This window comes from Pan troglodytes, chromosome 1, assembly GCF_028858775.2.
Source record: "Pan troglodytes isolate AG18354 chromosome 1, NHGRI_mPanTro3-v2.0_pri, whole genome shotgun sequence".
NCBI lineage: Eukaryota > Metazoa > Chordata > Mammalia > Primates > Hominidae > Pan > Pan troglodytes.
Genome location: NC_072398.2, coordinates 189,834,000 through 189,854,267, shown reverse-complemented (window position 1 = coordinate 189,854,267; position 20,268 = coordinate 189,834,000). Strand labels below are relative to the sequence as shown.

Here is a 20,268-nt window from a genome sequence, read left to right as displayed (position 1 = left end):
TCACTGCAACCTCTGCCTCCCAGGGTCAAGTGATCCTCCTACCTCAGCCTCCCAAGTAGCTGGGATTACAGGCACACACCACCACACTCTGCTAATTTTTGTTATTTTTTGTAGAGATGGGGTTTTACCATGTTGCCCAAGCTGGTCTCGAACTCCTGACCTCAAGTGATCCGTATGCCTTGGCCTCCCAAAAAGTGCTGGGATTACAGGCATGAGCCACCGTGCCTGGCCAAGATTTCTTTAATGCAGATTTCTTCAACATACATTAAAAAATTTCCTGTATAAATATCTCATGCTTTTTTACTAACTTTTTTTCTAGGCAAATTACAATTCCATTGCTATCATAATTGGCATTTAAAAAAATTATTTTCAAATCATTCAAATTTAACTGTTGTTAAATGCAAATAAAGTGATTTTTAAAAACTGACCAACTAATTCAATACTGATTATTAGCTTATGCTGATTGACATACCAATTCTTGTGTGCTTGATTTATCGATTGTTAAGAGATAAGTCTTCAAATATTCCCTAGTGATTTGTGGATTTTCCAATTTTACCATGTAATTTTGTCAAATTTTGCTCTATTATACTTTGAGATTAACATTTTCTAGAAGCACGTACATTTATGACTGTTTTATCTTTCTGGTGAACTGTACTTTATGATAATTAGATAGTGACCTCTTTAATGCATTTTATTTATTTATTTCTAGAATCAGGGTCTTGCTCTGTCACCCAGGCTGGTGTGCAATGGTGCAAACACAGCTCCCTGCAGCCTCAATCTCCTGGGCTTAAGCGATTCTTCCACCTCTGTCTCCCAAGTAGCTGCGACTACAGGCACGTGCCACCACTCTTAGCTAATTTTTAAATTTTTTCTAGAGACGGGGTCTTGCTACGGGTAGCCCAGGCTGGTCTCAAATTCCTGGACTCAGTGCTTTTAGCATCATTTAGACTTTTAGTATCAAAGTCTTGTGTGATTTCCGTATAGTTTATGCCAGCTTTATTTTGATAAAAGTTCATCTGGCACATCTTTGATATTCTTTTATTTTCTTTTTTAAAAATTAAAAAATTTGTTTTCCATCATTCCCACCCTCTGTAGATTTCTTTTACTTTCAACATTTTTGTCATTATGTTTAGTGTCTCTTATACATAGCATATAGCTAGATTTTAAAAAATCTGATCTATGTATGATTATAATGAGCTTAAGCTCATTTCTTGTGATAATTGATGTATCTGAATTTATTACAACTACCTTATTGTCTATGTTTCTATTTAATTTGAATTTCCAAAGTTCTTTTTTCTCCTTTTCAATCAACTAAGTTTTCTTCTATTTTCCCCCTCCACTGATCCGGAAGTTAAACATTCTACTTGGAGTCTTTTGGTAGATCCCTTTACTGCACAGCTGGCATAACAAAGTCTAAAACTCATCTTTATTTCTAGTCCCAAAGAATACAAGAACTACTCCTGAGTCACATAAGTGCTAGGTAATTCAGAAGCAGGATGCTCTTAGTGTTGAGACTTAACTAGCAGCATAGGCAAACCTAATTCAATACCCTTTACAGTAACTTTTACCCCATTAGAAAATTCAACTGATAGACTCACTGCCTCACTTCTTGAGAAGCAATAACAAATACAGGTTTTGGATCCCTGTTCTGCCGCTTACTAGCCACGTGATCTTGAGCAAGCTCCTAATTCAAAAGTATTTGTTTCCTTAACTATTAAATGGAAATAATAATTCTTAGTTCATAAAGTTAGCTGTGGGTATTACATGAGATAGTATATATAAAGTCCCAAACATATCGTAGGCAATAAAAAAATAGTCTCCTTCTTTTCTCTGTTTAGAACATGAACTCTACAGAACTCCAAGATCTATAATAAGAATAGCGCCTTTAGATTTGTATTACATTTAACATATTCTACTAATAATACATTTTAACTTCTTAACAAGCCCGACAGGTAGACAGAGATTACTGGAAGCTGGGACCATATAATCTAATCTATGGGACCTTATAGTCTAATATATTCCTCTGGGGATAATTGCTGCTTCATAAGCTACTAAAAAATCCTTCTGAACTAATTTCTGAGAAGGCATCTTCAGGCCATAAGTAAATGTGGACATCAAAGCCTCAATATTTGACCTTAAGCAGCCTGGAGCTGGTGATATCTGAGGGATAGCCTACCTTGTGGAAAATCCTGATGGGAGCCATCTCTGCTCCATTTAGCGTCTTCAAAAGGAACATGGGCCAAGAAGACGCATTCAGCCGAAATCCTGCAGCAAGCATAATGGGCAACAGATTAAAAGTATGTTTCAAAAATGAATGGTGATGTGGGTGGCAAGCCACCCAGGTGCCGAGGCAAGAGACCAAGGGCACGAGCTGTTCCAGTATAATAAAATATATAAAATAAGAATAGTTATACTAGATATAGATCATAGATATGATTATATATGAATATCATTCATCATTAGTTTGTAGCAATTATTCTTTATTCCAATATTATAATAATCCTCGCTCTACAATCATAACCTAGGAAAAACCAGGCCATACAGAGATAGGAGCTGAGGGGACATAGTGAGAAGTGACCAGAAGACAAGAGTGCGAGCCTTCTGTTATGCCCGGACAGGGCCACCAGAGGGCTCCTTGGTCTAGCGGTAACGCCAGCGTCTGGGAAGACGCCCGTTGCCAAGCGGACCGTGGTCTAGTGGTAGCGTCAGTGTCAAGGAAAAACACCCATTACTTAGAGACCGGGAAAGGGAGTCACCCTTTCCCCGACGAAGTTTAGAGAAGACTCTACTCGCCCACCTGCAGTTATCCAAAGGTCTAACTGTCTCCCTGTGATGCTGTGCTTCAGTGGTCATGTTCCTAGTTCGCCTTCATGTTCCATCCTGTACACCTGGCTCTGCCTTTTAATTAGCAGTAGCAAATTAGTGAAAGTACTAAAAGTCTCTGATTAGTAGAAATAATGGCGTAAGCTGTCTCTCTCTCTCTCCTCTCTCTCTCTGCCTCGGCTGCCAGGCAGGGAAGGGCCCCCTGTCCAGTGGACACGTGACCCACGTGACCTTACCTATCATGGGAGATGGCTCACACTCCTTACCCTGCCCCTTTGTCTTGTATCCAATAAATATCAGTGCAGCCTGGCATTCAGGGCCACTACCGGTCTCCGTGTCTTGGTGGCAGTGGTCCCCCTGGGCCCAGCTGTCTTTTATCTCTTTGTCTTGTGTCTTTATTTCTACACTCTCTTGTCTCCGCACACAGGGAGAAAACCCACCGACCCTGTGGGGCTGGACCCTACATTATGATATCAAGTTCAGCCTTTGGAATCCAGCTACTCCTATGCTGTGATAGTTACAGAATCACAGACTGTTAAGAAAGGACTTAAGGGTTAAAAAGGAGAAACACCTCATTAGACAGATGAAGAAAATGAGGCACATAAGAGAGAATGTAACTTGTCCAAGGTAATGCTGTAAAGTAAATAGTGGGACAGAGTCTCCAAACCAAGTTTCCTAAGACAAGTACTACAGAACACATAACGTAATGCCTAGAAAACTTTCTAGGCATTTGAAAAATCCAAAAAAGATGTGATAGGATTAACGAATACTTAGAGATGATCTGGACAGTAGAGTATGAAAGGGGATCTAATAATCTCTTAAGAAGAAACCAAACATGTCAACCGATAAACCCAATATATAAGTAAATCATTTTGGTTCCTCTCAATGTAAACTAACTCACTACTTCTCTTATCACTTTCTGTCTTGCACACATACACACACCAAGTACAAAATACTTTCTGAAGTTCATTGTTTACTTAAACAACTAAGGACCAAGGAATGACATTGGAAAGGATTGTCCTATCCAAAAATCTTCATTTTGCAAAACAGTAAAAAGAAGCCTAGAGAGGTTAACTGTCCATTATCATCTATCAATGAATTGTAAAAATAAGATCATTATTACAGTTAGGTCTTCCAATTAGAGCCCCAAGTGCTTCTTTCAATTTGCTTCAACTCTGCATCCTGAGATAACAAAACCTAATGCTTTTTGAGCATTTCCCAAACTACCTCAGCCTTCCCACTCCAGACAAAAGAACAGATAAGCTGCACCCAAGCTGCAAAGCTGGAAATAACAGCAGCAGCAGTATCTGATATTATTGAGCACTTTACTGTTCACTATGCCAATCACTTTCTATTGACTATCTAATCCTCAAGACAGCCCTAGGAGGTAGATATTATCTTCATTTTATAGATGAGGAAACAGGTACAATTTATTTGAAGTTAAATAAATTGCTTAAGATTTCAAAGTGAGCAAACGAAAAGACAGGATTAAAATTCAGGCAATCTGATTCCTGAGCCCACACTTTAAAACTGGCAATGTATGGGTAAAATGAAAAGGGAAGATTCAGCTTTTGGAAAAAAGTATCAATTAACAACTGTAATTAAAGTTAGGAGGAGGAGGTGACAAGGAAATGCAAATAAAAAAAGAGTTACCACTCCATACTATTTAAACTTTTAGTCCCAAAGCTGGCTAGGCTAAGCCAGCCTTCCCAAGGTAAAGAGATTTCTTGGGACAGCCCATCCATATCAACAGCAATGTGGACTTTCCTATCACTCAATCTAAAACTGCCATCACTTCCTTTTTGCTTGCCCAGCTTTTTTTCCCTTTAGGGCAAAAAAAAAAAAAAAAAAAAAAAAAAAAAACCCACCCTAACTCCACATGATTTGGTGGGCACGTCAACCACATATGTGGTCCTTACCTACCTGGCCTTGGGGTAAAACACAATGCTGTTTAAGAGCATCAAATTCCCCTAGACCAAGAGTGTATATGTGTCTATGTCCCAAGTTAGGCCAGTTGTTTTTTGACATGAGATTGACGTTGGAGAAGAACATCTTTCTTTGTCTGAGAACATGCCCATAAGGATGTTTGCAGTTTGGGCACTGCTACATGGAGAACAGACCTGAGAATAAAGCCAAAGTACGGCATGGGATGGAGACACATAATAGTGTTTAAAACCCTGTACTCAGACACTCAACACCAGATAAATCCTTGGACTTCTTGGTTATATGAGTTAATAATTTCTGCCTCCTCCTTTTTTCCCTCTCTAATCTGGTTTGAGCTGGGTTTTTAACTGCTACTCTTCTTTTGACGATGGTTTAAAAAAATTAAATCCCTCCAGAAATTCAAGCGTGGTGTGTATGTGGGAAAACAACTCTCCTTAGGTCAGGGAAGGGCTGAAGCAAGCCAAACCCAGAGCAGCTTTGCCATGAGTGGTTTGGTACACCTATGGATAAGGGAAAGCAAGGCACTACTGTTTTAGAGAAGTGGTCTATACACCTTGGTATAGGGAGGCCTGCACAATTAGAAAATTCAGGTTTAATGCCTATAGTTATCAATGACTAGAGTGCCTAGCCATGTAATTCCCAATTCCATTTTTGAGGTAGGGGTTACTGGGGGGTTTCTATCTCATCTGAAGCTTAAGGAGCTAAAAAATCCTCTCAGCTTTGGAAATCATTACAATATTATCATAATAGTTAATATATACTGAATGCTTACCATGTATTAAATATTTTATATGCCATTTCTTACTCAATATTTGAAATAACATGGGCAGGCACTATTATTATCCCTACTCTACAGATGATAAAAAATGAAAACTCAGAGAAGCAGCTTGTCTAGGGTCATGCTAGTAAATGCTGGAGACAGATTTCAATATATGGTGGTTGGATACCAAACTTTGTGGTTCTTTACTATGTTTCACTACCAGCAGGATTCTTCAAGAGTACAGGGGCAAAGCAGAAATATTTTGAACCCAAGAAATTGCTAAGGTATCTTATTCCTCAATCCACTAGGTGATGTGGGACTCTATCCCTTCAAATTCAAGTATATCCATAATTTACCTCTATATTCTTGGGCAATCATAGATAGCAGATAATTTTAACATTGAAAGGGACCTCAGAGGCCATGAAGTACAAAGATCTTACATTGCAGATGATGAAACTGAAGTCCAGAGAGGCTAAGAAACTTGTTCATGGTCACACAAGCCAATCTTACACTGTCAGGCTGGAACCCCAGGACTTCTTATTTGGTTCTCTTTTATTACACTATGTTTATTACATTATCTCTTTTATTACACTATGTTGCCTCCAAAAGTTAACATTTATTGTACACATATCATGAGCCAGCTCCTTGTGCTAAGCATTTGCAGTGGATCACTACTACTATTCTGAATCAGATACTAGAGGAGTAGCAGTTTCTGGTGCCAGACTGCCTGAATTTAAATCCAGCTTTGCCACTTACCAGGTACATAACTTTTGGAAAATTACAAAACCTCTCTCTAGCTTCAGTTTCCTCAACAACAGCGTGGGATAAGAATCAATGGGTTGTTCTAAAGATTAAATAGGCTAATACATGCAAAGGACTTAAAACACTGCCCGGCATACAGGCAGGAGTTAGATAAACATTGGCTATTATTTTTGTAACTATAGATGAAAAAACTGAGGCTTAGAGAAATTAAGTAAAATATCCAAAGTTAGTAAGTTAGTAAATAGCAGAGCCAGGATTTGAACCCAACTACTCCGTCTCCAGAGCTTTAATAACTAATCATCACACTAATATCTTCAAATATTTTATCACTCAGTCCTACCACACTGTCTCTAGGTAAGAAGGGTTGGAGTCATAAACTTGTGAAAGAGAGAAAAGAAGGAAGATGAAAACAGTAATTTGAGGCTCTATTCAAATTAGGCAACGACCTAGGCTGTCTATAAGGAAAAGGACAGGTGGGTAAGAGGAAATCCTAATCTCTAAATGTAGAGTACCTCAGTGCTCAGTCATTGCTTCTGTCTTCTTCTTGGTCCCCACTTTCTTCCTGTTAAATGATGACTGTCAATTTATATATCTAGCCCAAACCTCTGCTCAGGGTTTCATGTTCATATATCCAACTACCTCAGTCTATAACTCTACTTGGATGTCTAAGAAATTGTAAAATGAATAAGTTTAAGACAGTACTCTTGATTCTACTATTCCCTCCAAACTTGTTCTTTCCTCCAGTTATCCCATCTCAGTTTAATAGGTGGCACCCCTTATTAAACCCAGGTGCTCAGACCAAAAAGACTAGAAGTCATCCTTGATTCTTCCCTTTCTATCACCCACCAAACCCAATTAATCAGCAAGTCTTGATGGCTTTCCCACTTAATATATGCTAGATCAACCCACATTTCACCATCTCTACTGCTATATTACCCTAATTTAAGCCAGAGTCAAACTTTGCCTAGACAACTCCAACAGCCTTCTAACTGGACCTCAGCCCTCTACTTTTGCAGCCAGAATAATATGGTTATGTTTTTAAAAATATAAATCAGGTCACATTACCTTATGCTCAAATTTCACAACACAAAACAGATCTAAACTCTTTATTATTCATGTTTACAAGGCTTACATGATCTGGACCTTGCTTACTCCTCATTACTCATCTCTTATCACTCCCTTGTACCCCTATTCATTGGTCTTTCTGTTCTCAAATATATCAAGCTGTTTCCCTCTGCCTCAAACACCTTTTAATCAACTCTTTACAGTTAGTTATTTGCTGAGACATCACTTCCTCAGAAAGGTGTTCCTTGACTACTCTACCCAAAATAGACTCCTAAATCTATCCTGCTTCCTTCTTATTTATTCCTAGCCCCTATCACCATCTGAATTTTCTTTTTAAAAGGTTTAATGTGTATGTCTTCTCCAACTAGAATACAAAATCCTTGATAGTTTTATTGAATTAAGGAAAAAACCCTCCATTTATTAAATGGGTGCCAAGAATTGATGAACGCTTTATTATGTTATTCCACTTAATCCACAAAAACAACATGGGGAAGAATTTATTAATCATCTTGCAGGTAAGGGCACTGAAACTCAACGTTACAAGTCAAGGTAAAGCAACTTACCAGTAGTCACACAACTAAGGTAGTGAGTGGCTAAGTTAATATTACAAAGTCAGATTTCTTTTAATTCCAAACACAGGCTGCAAGTGCTCTGTGTTTACCAAGGATTCATTTTTTAAAACTTCATAAAGAACCACTTCTAAAGTGCTTCTAGGTGCTCCCAAGACTATGGGACCACTGGATAAGCTAGGGTCCATCTATTTAAACTGGCTAGCTGATGAAACTGGATTTAAGAGTGGAGCTGCAGGCCGCGCACAGTGGCTTTCACCTGTAATCCCAGCATTTTGGGAGACTGACGCAGGAGGATCACTTCAGCCCAAAATTTAAAGACCAGCCTGGGCAACACAGTGAGACCCTGTTTCTACAAAAAATACAAAAAAATTAGCTGGGTGTGGTGGTGTGTGCTTGTAGTCCCAGCTACGTGGAAGGCTCATGCAGGATGACTGCTGTAGCCCGGGGATGTCGAGGCTGCAGTGAGCTATGATTGTGACACTGCATTCCAGCCTGAGTGACACAGCGAGACTCTGCCTCAATACATACATACATACATGTGGAGTAGCAGGACTATAATCTAATCATAGTCCATGCCCTCTGGTGGCAGGTAACAGAAGAGCATTCACACCAGAAATTGATCAGTGACAGAAACATACAAAGGATTCCTTTGAAGTTACTGTATATACTAAAGCATGTGACCAAATTTGCTGGGTAAGCAGTTTACACTGAGATCGTGACTCACTTGACTAGGGGCCTCATTAAAGGCTAGCTTCTACTCCAGCTCAGTGACTCTCAAACTTGGACTGGAATCCCCTAGGGAACATTAAAGAATACATCAGATCCACTCCCAGAAATCCTTATTTAACTGATCTGAAGTTAAGGCCTAGACCCAGAAAATTTTAAGAGCTCCCTAGGTGATTTTAACAGGTAGCCAAGTTTGAGAACTATGCTCTAGACAGCCCTCTTTAGAAGAAACAATCACAGTATTAAGTAGAAGAATCAGTCAGTAATAACAGGGAGCTGTGAGGAGAAGAGTGGCAGCTTTGAGATAACTGAGGAGAATCATTCTACTCTACTACATGTTTTATCCTTGGAGGACTCCACTGCAAGAGAGTAATATCCCTTATGAGAACAGAACACACATACGTATACACATACACCATATAAGATTTTAATGGAAAAGGATGCTCTTCCAGAGCAATGTTTTCCAAATATAGACCAGTTGTGTCAGTATCTCAGGAGAGCCATTCTGCCATGCAGAATCCCAAGCCCCATTACCTAGAGCTTCTGATTCAGCAACTCTAGAAAGAAGTCCAGAGAAGGCCTGGGGAACATGGACACACACACATATGTACAATTATATATAAATAATTTTATTTTTTTAATTTTATTTTGAAAAGTTATAAACCTAGAGAAAATAGCAAAAACTATATAATGAACAATTATGTACCCTTCAACTAGATTCAACAACTATTACCATTTTCCCACATCTGCTTTTCATCTACATATATTAATGCTTCCACCCCTGAACTATATGAAAGTTGGAGATGTTACGACACTTCACCCCTAAATATATCAGTATATTTGAAAAAAGACATTCCCCTACAAAATTGCAGTATTATCACACTCAGGAAATTTAATTAAAAATATTCTCATTTGTCCCTAAAATGTTCTTTAAAACTGTTGATTTTTAAACACAGGATCCAATCAAGAATCACATACTGCAATTGGTTGTCATGTTTCTTCAGTCTCCTTTAACGTAGAATTCATGTAGAATAGTCCTGTTGCCTTTTGTTTGCTTTGTATGACACTGACATTTTTGAAGAGTCTGGATTATGTTTTACAGAATGTCCCACAGTTTGGACTTCTTCTGATCGTTTCCTCATAATTACATTCATGCTGAAGAGCTTATTTATTTATTTATTTTGAGACAGGGTCTTTCTCTGTTGCCCAGGCTGGTGTGCAGTGGTGCAATCATGGCTCACAGCAGCCTTCAACTCCTGGGCTCAGGTGAACCCCCTGAGCAACTAGGACTAAGGGTGTGCACCACCACACCTGGCCAATTTTTCTATTTTTTGTAGTGATGGGGGACTTGCTATATTGCCCAGGCTGGTCTTGAATTTCTGGCCTCAAGTAATCATTCCGCCTCAGCCTCCCAAAGTGCTGGCTAGGATTACAGGCATAAACTGCTAGGCCTGGCCTGCTAAAGAGATTTGATAAAAAATATTATACAGGTGATGTGGAGTATTTCTCATTGCAATACTGCAGGAGGCACATAATGTCAGTTTGTCTAATTACTGAAGATACAAAATTTGATCACATGTTAAGAGGTGATTGACAGTGTTCTTCACTGTAATTTCCCTTTGTAATTTACAGGCAATCAGTGGAGAGAAACTTTGAGACTGTGAACATCCTATTCCTCAGTATGTTTTTTTACCTAATAGTTTAAGCATTTATTGGTTACTCTTGCCTGACTCAATTATTAAAATAGTTGCAAAAAAATAATTTTCTCTCATTCCTTCTATATATATTTTTTAGACAGGGTTTTGCTTTGTCCCCCAGGCTGAAATTCAGTGGCAAGATCTCCGCTCACTGCAGCCTAGACTTCCCGGGCTCAGCTGATTCTTCCTTTTCAGCCTCCTGAGTAGCCGGCACTACAGGTGTGTGTCATCATGCCCAGATAATTTTTGTATTTTTTTGTAGGGACAGAGTTTCACCATGTTGCCCAGGCTGGTCTCAAACTCCTGGGCTCATGTGATCCACCCATCTCGGCCTCCCAAAGTGCTGGGATTACAGGTGTGAGCCACTGTGCCCAGCCTCATTCCTTCTATATTTATTGGCTGGCATTCTGTAAAGGAGATTTCTTCCCTCCAACTTTAATTTTTTTTTTTGAGAAGGGGTTTTACTCTGTCACCCAGGCTGGAGTGCAACAGCATGATCATGGCTCACTGCAGCCTCGACCTCCCAGACTCAAGGGGATACTCCCACCTCAGTCTCCCAAGTAGCTGGGACCACAGATGTGTGACACCATGTCCAGCTCATTTTTAATGTTTTCCAGTAGAGATGGGGGTCTTGCCATGTTGCCCAGGCTGGTCTCGAACTCCTAGGCTTAAGGGGTCCTCCTGCCTCAGCTTCCCAAAGTGTTGGGATTACAGGTGTATCAGGTGATTTTTAGAAACCAAAATCAAGGTGTCGTCATTGCTACTGAGATGTAATTGCTTCTAGGCCCTTTCAATGAACAGTGCTTGGAAAATACATATGTATATACACACACACATACAAATCATATGTTACATATATGTATTACTTGAATAGGATGCATACATATAAATATATTTTAAAGGCCAGAGTAGATACAGATATTCTCCAATTCAAATCCAATACTACAGGGTTCTTCCTCATCTTTTTCCATATTAAAATCTTATTTATTCATTTGCTCTATTTTCAATATCTGCAAATTAGTCTCAGATAACCATGCCAAAACCACAAACATTATTAAGAAGTCAAAATTTCTTTGCAGTCCATTTTTTCCTTAGAATATGCCCCATATTAAAGGTATACTGTGAAGGTTCTATGTTAAAATTTTATTTGAATTAATAGTTTTTTTCAATGTGGTTATTATATCCATTTGATTCAGTTTTGTTTGTTTCTAATCAATTTTAGGGTTTGCTTTGTTCATCTTTTTTAGTTTAATTTTATTTATTAAGTAAAATACTTAGTTCAAAAGTCAAAAGAATATTAACAGGTATTTTCAAAAGCCTCACTCTTATCCCAGTACTTTCTACCTTATTCCAAGACATGCCTAATGGGTGATCTTTTCATTATTTTCTGGCTTGACATTCCTGTGTTTCTTTTTACAAAAATAAATTTAAAATACATGCTTTCATATGTTATATATGTGTGCATATGTGTATACATACATATTTCCCCTTCTCTTTCCCAAAAGTTAGCGTATTATATATACTTTTTGCAACTTTCTTTTTTCACATTAATGATATATCTTAGAAATCACTCCATATTAGTTTACAGAGATCTTCCTCATTCTATTTTATGGTTGAATGGTACTTCATTGTGTGAATGTACTATATAACATTCAATCAATCTCTTAATGTTGCAAAAAAATAACCATGTGTATATTGCTTTATTTTTGTGGAAGTACATCTTTAAAATCAAATTCCTGAAGTGGGATCCCTGGGTCAACTAATAAATGCATATGTGGTTTTTCTCAGATACTGATGAATTGTATGCCCTCCCTCTCTGATGTGAAATGTACCATTCTGCATGTCCCCAGCAAAAAAAATGAGAACGCTTATTTCCCCACAGCCTTGCTGTCTCCTCAAGCTTTGGAATTTTTGTCAATCTGGTAAGAAAGAATATCTTACTGTGGTTTTAATCTGCACTTATTTTATTATGAGTGGTGTGAATTTTCATACGTCTGAGGACCATTTGTATATCTTCTGTCAACTGTTCATGCCTTAAGATCATTTTTCTATAGGTTTTAGTCTTAAAAAATTTTTCTATTTTTCTATTTATGAGTGTTCTTTATGAATTAGGGAGAGTTATCTGTGCTTTATGTTGCAAATATTTTCTCCCATTTATCATTTGTCTTTTAGCTTTGCTTGGAGTATTTTTTTTCCCCTAAAAATGTTTTAAAAAGTCAAATTTGTCGGTCTATCTAGATTTTGAATCATATTTAAAAAGGCTTTCCCCACCCCAAGTTTATAAAGGAATTTGTGTTTTCCTAGTACTTATATAGTCATTTTTTTACATTTTGATCTCTAATCCACGTGCAGTTTATTCTGACATACGCTGTGATATATGGATTCAATTGTATCTTTTCCTAATGGCTATTAACTTATCCCAATGTCATTTATGAAAAAGTCAATTTTATCCAATTTAATATGCCAACCACTATGGACTGAATCTCCATCCCCCAAATTAATATGTTGAAGTCCTAATCCCCAATATAACTGTACCCAGAGACAGGGTTGTTAGGAGATGATGAAGGTTAAGTGAAGTCACGGGGTAGAGCCCTTATTTGATAGAACTATGGTCTTATAAGAAGAGGAAGAGCTCTCTTCCTCCCTCCACTTCCCTCCCTTCCTTCTTCCTTCTCCTGTGAGAACACAGTGAGAAGGCAGTCATAAGATGGCTGTCTGCAAGCAAGAAGAGGACCCTCAGCAGAAACCAACCCCTGCCAGAACCTTGATCTTGTACTTTCCAGCCTTTAGAACCGTGAGAAAAAAAAATCCTGTTGTTTAAGCCAGACAGTCTGTGGTATTTCACTGACAGCCTCAGCAGACTACCACACTACCTTTATCATATAGCAGATTTTCATATACAGTCAGATCTATCTCTGGATTTGCTATTTATTTTACACTGCTCAGTCTGCCTATTCATGTGCCAGTTCCATATAATTTTAATTTCAGAGGCTTTAAAGTATGTTTTAATAGCTAATGGGATTACTCTCTGCACATTGCTCTTCTTTTTTAGGAGTTCCTAGCTATTTTTGAATTATTATATGTACACTACAAATTTTATTATATTTACCTACAAATTTTCCTCATTGCTTTGCAGAGATCCATTTTTTCCATGTTATCATTTTCTTTCTGCTTTAAGGACTTCACTTAACCTTTCTTGTAGTACTGATATGCTTGTGATTAATTCTCTAAGCTTTTATATGTCTGCAAATGTCTTCATTTTTATTTTTGAAAGGCATTCTTGCTTGGTATAGAATTCTAGCTTAACAACTTCTTTTCCTTTTAGAACTTAAAAATGCTGCTCCACTGTATTCTGGCTTGCACTGTTTCTGACGAGAAGTTGCTGTCATTCTTTGTTCTTCTATATATCATGTGCTTGTTTTTCTCTGGCTGCTCTTAAGACTTTTCTCTTTATCGTGGGTTTTCAGCAATTTGATGATGATGTGCCTTGTGTGGTTTATTTCATATTTCTCCTGCTTGGGGTTCATTGAGCTTCTCTGATTTGTGAAGTTATAGTTTTCATAGTATTCAAAAATTTTTCAAGCATTATTTTTCTAATAATTTCTTATGTGCTCCTTATCTCTCCTTCAGGACTCCAGTTATATATGTTATAGGCTACGTGAAGTTGTTCCATGGCTCACTGATGCTTTCTTTTTCAGTTCTTTTTCTCTCTGTGTTTCATTTGGATAGTTTATACTGCTGTTTTTAAGTTTGCTCATCTTCCTCCTGAAGCAATTCCAACAGTAATATGTTGTGGATCCATTCCGCTTATTCTTCACTTGAGATATTATCTTGTATGTTCTACCTCTAAAGTTCAATTTGGTTCTTTTAAATCTAAATCCTACATTTCTCTACTCATGACGCTCATGATTTCCTCTATCTTCTTGAACATATGCAATATAAACAACTGCTTTAATGTCCTTGTCTATTAATTCTATAATCTGTGTTATTTCTGGATTCTAATTATAATGGGTGAGTTTTTCTCTTGCTTGTTTGCATGCCTGGTAATTTTTTTTTGTGGTAAAATATATATCAAATTTACAGTTTTAATCATTTTAAAGTGTACAGTTCTGTGACATTAAGTCCATTCACATTATTAGGCAACTATCACCACCATCCATCTCCAGGACATTTTCATTTTCCCCAACTGAAACTCTGTACCTATTATCAACCTCTTCACCTCCTCCTCCCTCAGATCCTGGCAACTACTATTGTACTTTCTGTCTCTATAAATTTGACTTCTCTAGATGTCTCATCTAAGTGAAATCATACAATATTTGTGCTTTTATAACTGGCTTATTTCACTTAGCATGTCTTCGAGGTTCACCTATGTTGTAGCATGTGTTATAATTTCCTTCCTCTTTAAGGCTGAATAATATTCCCATTGCATCTCTCTCTCTTCCCCAGCCCCACTCTCTTTCTGTGTGTGCGTATGTGTGACATTTTCTTTATCCATTCTTCCATCAACAGACACTTGAGTGGCTTCTACCTTTTGGCTATTGTGACTAATGCTGCTAAACATGGGTATTCAAATATCTGCCCAAGTCCCTGCTTTCAGTCCTTCTGAGTATATACCCAGAAATGGAACTGCTGAATCACAGAATTCTACTTTTACTTTTTAAGAAAATAGGTGGGGGTCTCACTATGTTGCCCAGGCTGGCCTCGAACTCCTGGGTTCAAGCAATCCTCCTGCCTCAGCCTTCCAGGTAGTTGGGACTACAGGTGCATGGTATTTTTAACTTTCTGAGAAACTCCCATTTTACATTCCTACCAGCAACAGACATTCCCATTTCTCCACATCCTCATCAACACTTGTTATTTTCTGTTTTTTTCCTAATACCCATCCTAATGAATGTGAAGTGTCATCTCAATGCAGTTTTAATTTGTAGTTCCCTAATGATTAGTGATCATGAACATATTTTCATGTGCTAATTGGCCATTTGCACATCTTCTTTGGAAAAAAATATATTCAAGTCCTTTGCTAATTTTTGAAATGGGTTTTTTGTTGTTGAGGTTTAGGAGTTCTTATTTTTAATTTTTTAAATATCATAAACCTTGAATAACACAGTTGCAGGAGTTTTTAAAAATATTTTTTGAATATTAACCCCTTATCAGATATATGTTTTGTGAATTTTTTTTCTAATTCTGTGGGCTGCCTTTTCCCTATGTCAATAGTGTCCTTTGATGCACAAAAGTTTTGAATTTTGATGTAGTCTAATTTATGTATGTTTTTATTTTGTTGCCTGTGCTTTTGGTGTCATATTCAAATCTAATGTCATAAAGCTTTTCTTCTAAGAGTTTTATGGATTTAGCCCCCACATTCAGGCCTTTGATACATTTTGAGTTAATTTTTGTATATAGTGTAAGGTTAAGTTCCAACTTCATTTTTTTGCATGTGTATATGTCATTTTTCTAGCATTACTGAATTAGATATGTAAGTATAAAAAATTAGCTTCACAATTCACACACCATAAAATTTACTCTTTTAAGTATATAGTTCAATGGCTTTTAGTACTCCGTGAATATACAAAGTGTGCAAACATCACTTTATCTAATTTTAAAATATTTTCATCACTCCTCCAAAAAAAGGCCCAATACCTATTAGCAGCCACTCCCCATCCCCACTTCAAGCTGGACTCTGGAAACCACAAATCTACTTTCTGCTTACATGGATTTGGCTATTTTTTCCCATTGTGTGAGCTGTCTTTTCACTTCTTGATGATGAAGCTTTTTAGTTTTGATGAAGTTCAAGTTATCTATTTTTTCTTTTGTTTTTTGTGCTTTTGGTGCTGTATTATCTAATCCAAGGTCATGAAGATTTCCTCCTGTTTTCTTCAAAGAGTTTTCTCATTTTAGCTCTTACATTTAGGTCCATGATCCACTTGAAATTAATTTTTGTATATGGCATAGAGGTAGGGTCCAACTTCATTTTTTTCTATGTGAATATCCATTTGTTCCTCACCAGCTGTTGAAAATCACATTGAACTGTCTTGGCATCCTTGTGAAAAATCAATTGACCATAAATTGGTAGGTTCATTTCTGTACTCTTAATTCTAATTCATGGATCTATATGTCTGTCTTCATGCCAGAACCACAATGTCTTCAGTACTATAGCTTTGTAGTAAGTTTTGAAATCAGAAAGTGTGAGTCCTCCACCTTTGTTTTCCCTTTTGAATATTGCTATGATATTCTGGGTCCCTTATAAGAATTTTAGAACCAATTTGTCAATTTCTGCAAAATAGGCAGTTGGGATTTTGATAGGGACTGCACTGCATCTATAGATCAATTTGGAGAATATTACTGATAGTTAAGTGATTTGCAAACATTATCTCCTAGTCTGTGGCCTGTATTTTCTTTTTTCTAATTTTTCAACTATATTATTTTTTATTATACTTGAAATTCTGGGGTACATGTGCACAACGTGCAGGTTTGTCACATAGGTATACAGGTGCCATGTTGGTTTGCTGCACCCATCAACTCGTCATTTACATTAGGTATTTCTCCTAATGCTATCTCTCCCCCAGCCTTCCACCCCCCCGCAGGCCCCGGTGTGTGATGTTCCTTTCCCTGTGTCCACGTGTTCTCATTGTTCAACTCGCACTTATGAGAATGTGCAGTGTTTGGTTTTCTGTCCTTGTGATAGTTTGCTGAGAATGATGGTTTCCAGCTTCATCCATGTCCCTACAAAGGACATGAACTCATCCTTTTTATGGCTGCATAGTATTCCATGGTGTATATGTGCCACATTTTCTTTATCCAGTCTATTACTGATGGATATTTGGATTGGTCCAATTGTTTGCTATTGTGAATAGTGCTGCAATAAATATATGTGTGCATGTGTCTTTATAGTAGCATGATTCATAATCCTTTGGGTATATACCCAGTAATGGGATCGCTGGGTCAAATGGTATTTCTAGTTCTAGATCCTTGAAGAATTGTGACACTGTCTTCCACAATGGGTGAACTAATTTACACACCCACCAACAGTGTAAAAGTGTTCCTATTTCTCCACATCCTCTCCAGCATCTATTGTTTCCGGACTTTTTAATGATCGCCATTCTAACTGGCGTGAGATGGTATCTCACTGTGATTTTGATTTGCATTTCTCTAATGACCAGTGATGATGAGCATTTTTTCATGTGTCTGTTGGCTGCATAAATGTCTTCTTTTGAGAAGTGTCTGTTCATATCTGTTGCCCACTTTTTGATGGGATTGTTTGTGTTTTTCTTGTAAATTTGTTTTTCTTTGTAGATTCTGGGTATTAGCCCTTTGTCAGATGGGTAGATTGCAAAAATTTCCTCCTATTCTGTAGGTTGCCTGTTCACTCTGCTGATGGTTTCTTTTGCTGTGCAGAAGTTCTTTATTTTAATTAGATCCCATTTGTCAATTTTGGCTTTTGTTGCCATTGCTTTTGGTGTTTTACTCATGAAGTCTTTGCCTATGCCTATGTCCTGAATGGTACTGCCTAGGTTTTCTTCTAGGGTTTTTACAGGTTTAGGTTTTACATTTAAGTCTTTAATCCATCTTGAGTTAATTTTTGTATAAGGTGTAAGGAAGTCCAGTTTCAGGTTTCTACATATGGCCAGCCAGTTTTCCCAGCACCATTTATTAAATAGGGAATCCTTTCCCCATTTCTTGTTTTTGTCATGTTTGTCAAAGATCAGATGGTTGTAGATGTGTGGTATTATTTCTGAGGCCTCTGTACTGTTCCATTGGTCTATATATCTGTTTTGGTACCAGTGCCATGCTATTCTGGTTACTGTAGCCTTGTAGTATAGTTTGAAGTCAGGTAGCGTGATGCCTCCAGCTTTGTCCTTTTTGCTTAGGATTGTCTTGGTCATGTGGGCTCTTTTTTGGTTCCGTATGAAATTTAAAGTAGTTTTTTCCCATTCTGTGAAGAAAGTCAGTGGTAGCTTGATGGGGATAGCACTGAACCTATAAATTACTTTGGGCAGTATGGCCATTTTCACGATATTGATTCATCCTATCCATGAGCGTGGAATGTTCTTCCATTTGTTTGTGTCCTTTTATTTCGTTGAGCAGTGGTTTGTAGTTCTCCTTGAAGAGGTCCTTCACATCCTTTGTAAGTTGGATTCCTAGGTATTTTATTCTTTTTGTATCAATTGTGAATGGGAGTTCACTCAAAAGAAAGCAGAAAAGATCTAAAATCGACACCCTAACATCACAATGAAAAGAACTAGAGAAGCAAGAGCAAACAAATTCAAAAGTTAGCAGAAGACAAGAAATAACTAAGGTAAGTGCAGAACTGAAGGAGATAGAAACACAATAAACCCTTCAAAAAATCAATAAATCCAGGAACTGGTTTTTTTGAAAAGATCAACAAAATATAGACTGCTAGCAAGACTAATAAAGAAGAAAAGAGAGAAGAATCAAATGGATGCAATAAAAAATGATAAAGTGGATATCACCACCGATCCCACAGAAATACAAACTACCATCAGAGAATACTATAAACACCTCTATGCAAATAAACTAGAAAATCTAGAAGAAATGGATAAATTCCTGGACACATACACTCTCCCAAGACTAAATCAGGAAGAAGCTGAATCTCTAAATAGACCAAAGGTTCTGAAATTGAGGCAATAATTAATAGCCTACCAACCAAAAAAAGTCCAGGACCAGATGGATTCATAGTCAAATTCTACCAGAGGTACAAAGAGGAGCTGGTACCATTCCTTCTGAAAGGATTCGAAGTAAAAGAAAAAGAGGGAATCCTCCCTAACTCATTTTATGAGGCCAGCATCACCCTTATACCAAAGCGTAGCAGAGACACAACAAAAAAACAGAATTTTAGACCAATATCACTGATGAACATCGATGCAAAAATCCTCAATAAAACACTGACAAACCGAATCCAGCAGCACATCAAAAAGTGTATCCACCACAATCAAGTCGGCTTCATCCCTGGGAAGCAAGGCTAGTTCAACATACGCAAATCAATAAACGTAATCCATCACATAAACAGAACCAATGACAAACACCACATGATTATCTTAATAGATGCAGAAAAGGCCTTTGACAAAATTCAACAGCCCTTCATGCTAAAAACTCTCAATAAATTAGGTATTGATGGGACGTATCTCAAAATAATAAGAGCTATTTATGACAAACCCACAGCCAATATCATACTGAATGGGCAAAAACTGGAAGCATTCCCTTTCAAAACTGGCACAAGACAAGGATGCCCTCTCTCACCACTCCTATTCAACGTAGTATTAGAAGTTCTGGCTAGGGAAATCAGGCAAGAGAAAGAAATAAAGGGTATTCAATTAAGAAAAGAGGAAGTCAAATTGTCTCTGTTCACAGATGACACGATTGTATATTTAGAAAACTCCATCTTCTCAGCCCCAAGCTGATAAGCAACTTCAGCAAAGTCTCAGGATACAAAGTCAATATGTATTTTCATTCTCTTACCAGTGTCTATTGAAGAGCAGAAGTTCTTAATTTTGAGAAAGTCTACTCTATGACTTATTTTTTAATCATGCTTTTTGGTCAGGTTTTTCAAAGTTTTCTTTATGTAAGTTTCACACATTTGTTAGTTTTCCCTCACCCCTTACCTGCTATTGAAAATGGGAGTTTGTCTTCCATGTATCTTCTATCAGGTTATTTTAAACCATTAAGTAAAATGTTGGCTTTAGTACTGAGGTATAAACATACTTTTTTCCAAGTTAAGTATATAGTACCCATTTTCTGGTTTATTATTTTTTTTTTGCTAGTAGTGTGTTGAATTTTGTCAAAGCTCATATGATTTTATTCCTTAGCTTTTTTAATATGTTGAATTCTATTAATGATTTTTCTAAAGTTAAATATTTTCATTCTCCCCAAAATCCAACCTACTATTATGTCTTGATGAATTGTT

General features: G+C 37.3%; 1 protein-coding gene across 50 annotated transcripts in view; it reads right to left on the bottom strand.

Annotated features, from left to right (window-relative positions):
* SCMH1 (Scm polycomb group protein homolog 1) overlaps window positions 1-20,268 on the bottom strand; it is a 214,383-nt gene that overhangs the window by 87,643 nt on the left and 106,472 nt on the right. For all 50 annotated transcript variants that reach the window (XM_063781942.1, XM_063781958.1, XM_063781937.1 and 47 more), the window contains one exon: window positions 2,177-2,265. In XM_063781942.1, coding sequence (XP_063638012.1) covers window positions 2,177-2,265 — 89 coding nt within the window. The remainder of the gene's footprint in view (window positions 1-2,176; window positions 2,266-20,268) is intronic.